This window comes from Athene cunicularia (assembly GCF_003259725.1).
Source record: "Athene cunicularia isolate RWA chromosome 1 unlocalized genomic scaffold, athCun1 chr1_part1, whole genome shotgun sequence".
Classification (NCBI taxonomy): domain Eukaryota; kingdom Metazoa; phylum Chordata; class Aves; order Strigiformes; family Strigidae; genus Athene; species Athene cunicularia.
The window spans coordinates 124595216-124604125 of NW_020799091.1; the positions used below are offsets into that span (position 1 = coordinate 124595216).

Below are 8910 nucleotides of genomic sequence, written 5' to 3' on the forward strand. Positions count from 1 at the left end.
TGTGTATAAGAGACAGGTTCTAGGTAAGTCTATTAATTTCATACTAAAAAACATCAACAAAAATATTCCATCACTAGCAAGCCTGCCTGTTCACACACCAAGATGTGTATGGTATCACCAGGACCACAGTAAAGGCTGCAAGGGAAAAAGCTTCACAAAATTACCAGCATTTTAGCTAGCATAACATCTCTAACTTTTAAGGACTGTGGTATTGTGGCTAACATTGGTCACTTCACCTACCCGCAGCTCTCATCATCACCCTGGATTAAGTAGAGTTTTCATTTCTGGTAAGCAAACTACATGCAGTTTGTCACACTGCTTTTTACTACCTAGCTAGCACAAATGTGAGTTCACCTCCACCATTCCTACCACTCAGATAATAACGCAGCCTTACAACCCAAGGATTTTAGCTTTGTATAGTCCTTCTACATCCTGAGCCTCAGACCCCAGAAATTACCTCTGAGCAGTATTATGATGTTATTAATTATTCAGTCACATTTATTCTGATCACTGATTTAACCCATCTTACTATAAAACTCTATGAAAGTGCAAGACATTCCCTAAGAAGCAAAGAAAGACTGATCCCTGCCTTACAAGACTTTCTTATGTGCAGTTCTAGAGCAAGAAAACTTCATCTATTCTGGGGAAGTCAGAGTCCACTAACAGAGCAGTACTCCAGGGAATTCACCATACAGAGGGGGGATTGTTGCAGGACCATGGTTTCCAAATCTTTTGCTGTGAGAGGAACTACATGGGGCAACAGTCGGAAGAGAGCACATAAAAATCATACTTGTATGTTCTGTAGATACACTACGAGATGCTCTGCATATACAAACTTTGGATAACCTAATCACTTAAGTCCAGCTTCAGAAGGATTTATATAGTAGACTATTACTGCCTGTACTTTGAGGCAAGATTCAGTTAGTTCTTCTGTCAAGAACATAACCACTAAGGCCTTTTTTCAGGTCACACATAGGAGCAGGCTGCAATGTCAGAACTCCTATTGTAAAAATCTTGTGCCCCCTGCCCTGGACAATTAATTAGTTCAGGACAATTAAGCAAACACCTGAACCTACTCATGGGGTTTGGGTGTGGGGGGCCATCCCGCTCTCCCTCCCCTCCAGCTGCTTCTGCCCTCCTTTTGGCAGTCTCAGGGTCCTGTTCCCTGGACTGAGCCAACACCAGGCATTAACCTTACAGATTTTTTTGACAAATTACATTTCCATTAACGCAATGAGCTAAATCTAGACTGCCCAAGACAGCACATGTCGGTGTGAGGCAAGGGAGGGGGAGATCTGGGAATTCAAATCCTCTGGCCACTTACTCCCAACATCCAGATAGCACTTCTATGCTGACCCAGCACAGCCTTTATGTAGCTATATGATCAACAGGACTGAGAAAATCATCTGTCTCAACAACTTCCTTCCTTCAATCAAATTCATTTTCAGCCAGATCATCTTTGCAGTTCTGTTGGCACAAACAGGTGACAGAGAGGAACCATTCTTGTCCTCTGGCAACACCAGTTTCAACATACTCCAAACAACAACCTATGTCACTTCCAAACCCTGTATCACCCAGAGAGCCTACAGCCACACCACCCTGAACACAGCCAGTATGGTCTCATAAGACTGTAAAGTCATAGGAGGATCATTTAAAAAAAAAAAAACAAAAAACAAATCCATATACACGATCAAATCTTTTTGTTTGGTTGGTTTTTTGACAAAAAACTTGAAACACACTGTCAACTCCCAAGATCAAAGCAGTCTGTGCATGTAAGCCAGAGATGACCCTGGCTTTCTAAGGACTAAGACCATTAACCACATTAAGCTAAAAAACCTATTTTTCACTCTGTGTTCATCCTTTAGTGTTAAATATCAATGGCACTTTTTTTTTTTTTTAAGCAGGGGGCAGCAGATTTTTTTTCCTTTGTGAGAAATTCAGAACTTCCTCTTTATTCAGAAGATTCACAAGTCAGCCTACCAAACTAAGTACACTCTACAATCAACCCAATTTTGTTAGGAGTCCAGATTTCCACCCATTCTTCCTCATGCCTCATGATGTAGTGCCCACGACACCTCTCATGGAGTGGGAAGACACAGGAAAAAACACTGAGCACTCCTGGTACTTTTACGAGCAACGAACACATAGAAAGGAGCACAATTTTTGTGCAATAAGAAAGAAAGGGAAGAAATTTTAAAACAAAGCCGACCCAAACCTGTTAAACTGCCTAATGAGAAAGAAACAAAAAGTGACATTTAAGGTAAGCTTGGTTTCTGTGTCTGTCACTTTCAGAAGAAGCCAGAAATAAAACATGAGCGCTGTTAACAACATTTTCCTGTCAGCCCATGCTCAGTATTGTATACGGTAACTTCTGCTCTTAGGTGAACCAGGTTTTCTCCACTTAACTCGATTTTTGAAAAAGAAGTCGGATTGGGAAACGAGGCATTAAAGAACTCAGCAAAATACTCAAGAACTAGAAGGTAGGAATACTTCTTAAAAATGAGTTGATGCTCAGAACACTGAAGGAGTTCCCTGGCTTCCAGATGAACCTCACTACAGACACAGAATGCTTCTAGGTGCTCTAGTTCACTCACCCAGCGCTTGGACTCAGATGCTCAGAGTAGCAGCGGCATCCCAACTTGTGTAAGGTAAGGTGAGGTAACAAAGTGCCTTCACACACAGAAAGTTACAAGAGGATACTCTATCATGTATTACTAACACTTATTTAGAACTGCCTGCAAAAGTGCTGCAGGTTAAATGAAAAAGTTGTGTCTAAAGCTGAACAAGAGCAGACTGACTTGCAGAGATATGCGGAGTCCTGGCTTCTCCACTGGTCCTCCTCGCACACTCGGTCCCAGTGCTCTCTTACAGTCTTGGCTGCTGAGCTGGACCTCACAATCTTAGTCAAACCAAACAAGCTGAAGACTTCTGGCATAGTACTGGAGGACATCTCAGGGGATTATTCTGAACACTCACAAGCAGAACAAGATTCTTAAAGCCTTCGGGAAAGACAGTAGGAGACTGTTCTTTCTTTTTTAAAGGGGATGCAACAGGCCCTGTTTTAGGAACATCCAGGAAATTCCAAAGCAACAAAAAAAGTAACCGAGAAATACCTTAGAGGAATGATAACAACTACATAAAGCAAGGCATGCCACTTGGCCCTTCTAGCAATAGGAGCTACCTCTGATGACAATGATATAGTTTATACATCTGTCTGCAATTAAAAAAAATCACAAGTTCTGTTTATGCTTCTCATATCCATAGCCCTTGCATGGGGCTATGCTCCTCAGGCACACGGGTGGAATTTGGATTAAGAAGGCCTTTGTTTACTATTTCACCAAAAGTTAATAGTTTACTTTAAAAAAAAAAAAAAACCACCACAATGCAAAACCATTGAGAACTCTGATGATTCTTCCTTGAGCAAGAAGTAGGACAGAATACAAAATAAACAGCATTTCCATATACAGGGATGACACAAATATTTTAAAAATAAACGCTAGTTTCTTAAATTCCTTGAGACCTCAGGAACTGGGGACAAAGGTGCGCTGGGAGCGCGAAGGCTCCCCTGTTTCCGAGGTGCCTCCCGCCCAGTGCAGAACCATTTCACTTGCTCAGGAAAGTCATGCGAGGCTACCATAAAACCCACACCCGTTCCCTACTGTAACTTGCCGCTTTACAGGAATCTGAGACCAGCAGCACAAGCACGTCGCCGTGCCAAGAACAGAGAGGGAGACCCTAAACGCACCGCTCGGTGATACTGTGACACTGTGCCGGGGAAGGAGCGGGGGGGGTGGTGGAGCAGCTACCTGGTTCTGCCCTTCAGAGGGACCGAAAATCCAGGGCCAGGAACCCACCGCGGCTGCTAAACCCGAACCGCCACGGCGAAGCCACCGCCCCCCCGCCTCGGCACAAGGATGGGGACGGGGGTGCCCCGCTCCTTCCCCACAGCGCGGCCATTAACGCTGCCGCCGCTCCCTCAGCCCCGACACCGGCGAGGGGGAGCCAGGAGGCGGGGAAGGGGTCGCCGCTGCCGCCACACCCCCCACGCCCCCCCCAACTTACCCAGCAAGGACACAAGAAACGGGAGCCCCCGCAGCAACGCCGGCGGCTTCATCACGGTTCTTAAAAACTACAAATAAAAACCGAAAGAGAGGAGCCGCGGCTTCCCGCCGCCTCTTTCCCCGGGCGGCCCCTCCCCGCCATCCCGGGGAAGGCGGGGGGCAGCGGCGGGAGGCCGCTCCGGGGTGTTGGGTAACCGGGGTTCCCCATTAGGAAAGGGGATTTCAGACTTTGCGGCCACCTCCGCTGTGTCTTGGTGTGTCTTGGGGGGGCAGAGAGGAGCTGGGGTGTGCGGTGGTGCTGCACAAGGGCGTTGCTGGTTCATGGGGCGCAAGAACACAAGGAAGTGCTGGCGGCAAAAAGTGTCATGTTGCTCTTTACAGCAGGGAAGTTTCACCTCTGTAGGGTGAAAAGCTGAAGTTAAATCAGTTTAATGTGGAGTGGGAGCCCCCCAGATTAGCGGGAGAACAAATTTCAGCAGGTAACAACGTGCCGCTTGCCACCTCAGAAAATGATGGTCATTTTAAACCTAGTACTCCCTGGAGCCTGGAGTTTGACAGCGATGCTCCCCAAAATGCCCACTGTTCTCTTTGGGGGACACCTGGCAATATCTCTGTTTGAGGGGTGGGCTCGAGGCACAGCCTGGCCATGCTCACCTGTTTCACCCAAGGCTGGGTTGGCCTCTGGGGAGGTGACCCTTCTGCCTGAGCGAAGGGAAAAAAATAAACAGAAAATAGCTCTGACTTCTAGGGGCTTCCTTCCGCACCAGCTGCTCAGAAGCCCATTCACAAAACTAAGCCAAACTTACATTCCCTTTTGTGGGTCACTAGCATCTTGACGCTACAGAGTGGTTTTGAGGAAGAAAGGGAAAACACTGCAATCGTTTAGGAAATATTAATACTTAGCAGCTATTGAAAAAATTATAATCTGCCAAATACTAGCGGCCTTGAGTCAGCTTTCCTCACAGCACTGAGTCACTTCACTGCAAGTGGACACTTCGTCGTCGTTCTCCTGCATCCCACTTGCAGCACGTTATCCTGGCTGAGGACAATCCAGCTGCAGACCTTGCAGCCTCAAAGCACGCCGGGTCCCAGGACCCTCGAGTGCCTGTCCCGAGGAATACCAGCATGGCACCATTGCTGTACAGGGAGCCTCTCACCACAGGTTTATTCCTCAGCTGGCTCGCTCCTGGTGCACTTGTGTGGTGGTGCAATTCTCACCCCTCCCTGCCCCTCCTTGTTGGGCTGCTTGGTGCTAGGTGTTATTCCACCCACATCCCCCCAAAAGGTGCCCCCTTAATGAGCTTGGCTCCTGCCCCTCCCCATTGCTCCCAAACAGTTATAAGGGCCCATCATCTCCTAAGGGCCTGGCACACCTGTGCCTGGGATGTGGTCAAATGGGAACAATAACAGAGTTGCACATTCATCACGTTCTTGTGCAACTGCTGGAAGGCACCAGAAGGTATCTGGCAAAGTCAATTATCTCGGACCCTAGAAATGGTGACCACAAGGGAGAGCCTTAGAGCTCTCCTGGATTGCAGTGGTCTGTGAGCAGTATCTCCCCTGAGCTGGGATGCCTCTCAGGGACCAAAACCCTTAAGGTGTCATCTGCTGCCAGAGCTGACGAAAGGCCAGGGCGAAGTCAACCCGCTCGAGTCTCAGTTATTGTCCGTTGAGGAATGCCAAGGCATTGTGATTATTTGCTCTAAACTCAAGAGGGATATTTTTCTTTGAGCTAGCTTCTATTTCACCTGTTCTTTCTCTGTTTCTTGGTGTGTGGGTACGTACTTCATTCTACTGGATCCAAATACTTTTGTTTCTGTGTGTTTGGTTTTACATTTTGTATTCATTCTAGTGGATCCAAATACTTTTGTCTCTGTACGTTTTGTGTATGTGCACGTATAGATGTATAAACTAAGGTACCATTAAGTAAGTTACTGTGAATCTTGTCATTTTAGAATCTGTAAATAAGTTGCTTTTCTTTCAACATTTCTGAATTATTTTGTATTGATAAATTGCTGCTAGTTATTAATAAATCCAGATTTCTTACTGAATCATTACCGTGTCAATACTTTAATCCATGACAGCTTGGCCCATGACTCACTGCCAAGGCACTGTGTTGGGCTATTCAATGCCACTTGGAGCGACCTCAGTTCCACTCTTCACACAACAGTGCACATAGCAGTTCAGGAAAAAAAAAAAAAAAAATGCCAGCCACAGAGATCTCTAACCAGAGTACCTTCTAAAATCAACCCTGAAAACGTTCTGTGTTTTTTTTTTTTTCCTCCTAGGAATCGCTGCAAGCTTCCTTACCTCATCTCAGCAGGCTGCAGCTTAAGCTAGAATGACACTGCACCTTGAGCTGAGCAATGCTGTCTCATTCAGTTCTTCCAAAACCAGAATAATACTGATCCATTCTCCAGAGCTATGTTGGAATGACATGGCATGTAACTGGCTTCCAAATGGAGTCAGGCCCATAAATTCATTTTGCTCAGTGACAGAAACCCACAACAAGCCTTTCTGTCCTTCTGTTCCCTTTTCCCCTCCGTTCTCGATCTCTGTTAAGTGTCAAAGGGAGCTTCCCACCCTTCCAAGTTGCAGTGTCTACACAAGAAATGGAATGTGGCCACATTTCTGCCGTATCCTGATGGCAGGAACAGCTGTTCTCTGCTGCTGACTAGCCCTCTTGTCAGGTAAAATGTCCCCCCAAGATGTCAGAGACTTTGGATTGAACCTTGCTGTGGGGAGGATGCCACCTCCCACCTAGCACACTATAACTTTCCTGTAAGTTATGAGAACTTTGGGGTTAACAGAGAGAAATCTGAAGCAAGACTGACACTTTCACTCAGAAACAGATTATTTAGGGTGGAAGGAACTGCAGGAGGGTACACACACATACTCAGAGCCGGGTTAAGTTCTTCCTACTGGGCTGCTCCATGTTGTAAAGGATGATTAGAGTTTCATGGGGTGAAGAAAGTGAGAGACAAACTTGAGCCTGGTGGCTGGTGCCCATACCTGTTTTGGGGAGACTACAAGGATGCGTTCTCCCTTCTTGTGCATACTTACTCAGCCATATATAGGTAGAAGGTCCACAAAGTACTCATGAAAGACTCAGGAAAATGACAGGTTTTCCTCCTTTCCTGACTGAGTACCCAATCAGACTTGCCCATGTTTTCCCTTCCTCAGTTGCCAAATCAATCTTCAATGTTTTCTTCCTACTATCTCACAGTTAGGAGACTCTTCTGAAAGTCAGGAGTTCGAATCGCTTTTTGTTGAGGTGAGAACTAAACTTGGTTCCTCTGTCAATCCTGGGAACAACACACCGGAGCCTAGGTGCTTAACGTAAAGCCATGGTTTCTACTTCACAGGCAAAGGACAGAAAATACAGGAGCTGTGATACCAAGTCTTCCAGCAGTAGAGAGGATCCAGGCCTTAATGTACAGTGAGCTAAGCTCTGCATGTATTTCATGCCCTTCCTGGAATGCAAAGACCACGGGGAGTGGTTTTAAATAGCCATCATTTCTTAATTCGCACTTGGTTTCCCCCAAGGTCCTACACCGCTACCCTGACTGCAATGTTTCCGCTATCAATGAACAGTTTTCCAGTCTGAGTGAATTTTGCTGTGATCAGAACTCCACTTGACTACTGGGCATCTGCAGTACTTATCTGTCTCTGCCAGCTGTTGCTTTGTGGGTGAGCAGGTGACGTTTTCAGCTGAACATTTTCAGCATTTGAAGAATGTGCAAACAGTGAGATTTTTTTCTACTTTTGTAAAGAAAAGAATTTGTGCCTAAAATCAAGTTTGTTTGCTAACTCATTCTCAAGTGAATCACATTGTGCTTTGTGATGTGCATTGTAAAGAACTGTTAAAAGAAATCTAATGTGGTTTGAAAGTCTTTGCAACAGTGTTCCAGTTGCCACTATATAATCACTCCCGTTGGGAAATAAAATCAGTGGCACCAATATAGTTTCTGAACTAATATAACTGTAGTTACTGAGTAATTAATTTCACAGACAAAAAAAAACAAAACACAAAACTCTTCATACCAAAATAGTTTTACAGGTAAGAGCATTTTAAGCACAGAGGAACTGAGTGGCTTTCACTGCTTGCATGAAGGGCCACTACAGTGTGCTGGTATAATAAAAAATTTCCTGGAATTACTAAATCTGAGATTACAGGAAAAAAACCTACTCAGAAAACAGAGTTTTCAATTTCATAAGACTTTTTTTTTTTTTTAATCATGCCAGGATGTTGTTTAACAACTCTGCAAATACACACAGCAGTGCAAAACTAAATCACATCTGCACATCTTGGCCACAGGTTTGTTTTACTCTAAGGCTGTAATATCAGTGCCTGCCTTACATTATGTGGCATTTCAAAATTCCTATAGAACCTGGCAAAGAGTAACAGTTGCATCCTGTTACAAAGAGTAGTGCTTATTACCATAATTTTAAATAAAAAATGGGAAGAAATGTTTGCTTGTTTTCTTTAGGTTCTCCAATTTGTTATACATTAAGAACTTTGTCATTTCCACAATTACACTGTTGCTCTGGAGGACTCTATGGAATTGTTATTGTCTATTGGTATGATTTCACAAGTTTATTTCCCTTTCTTGATTGAGAGATTATGCAGATCCATGGAATTTGTGGGTGTAATGCAGGAGTGGGACCGTTGCAGTCTACGGGCTTTTGCCTTACAATCTGTGAATCAGTGTGAATCTAGTGGTAGGGTTGGAAGGATGAAGAGTGGGCTTGAAGCTAGGAGTTGGCTATTCATAGTGCAGCTTTTGATCTTGGAAAATTGATTGAGTTGACAAAATCAATCTAATATTTGAAGAGACACCTACTTCTC

The 8910-nt window shown here is 44.8% G+C and overlaps 1 protein-coding gene across 1 annotated transcript in view; it reads right to left on the reverse strand.

Annotated features, from left to right (window-relative positions):
* Positions 1-4176, reverse strand: part of CD58 (CD58 molecule) — a 37327-nt gene extending 33151 nt beyond the window's left edge. The window contains exon 1 of the mRNA XM_026854908.1: positions 4063-4176. Within this exon, the coding sequence (XP_026710709.1) occupies positions 4063-4114 (52 nt within the window). The 5' untranslated portion in view covers positions 4115-4176. The remainder of the gene's footprint in view (positions 1-4062) is intronic.
* Between the last annotated feature and the right edge of the window lie 4734 nt (positions 4177-8910).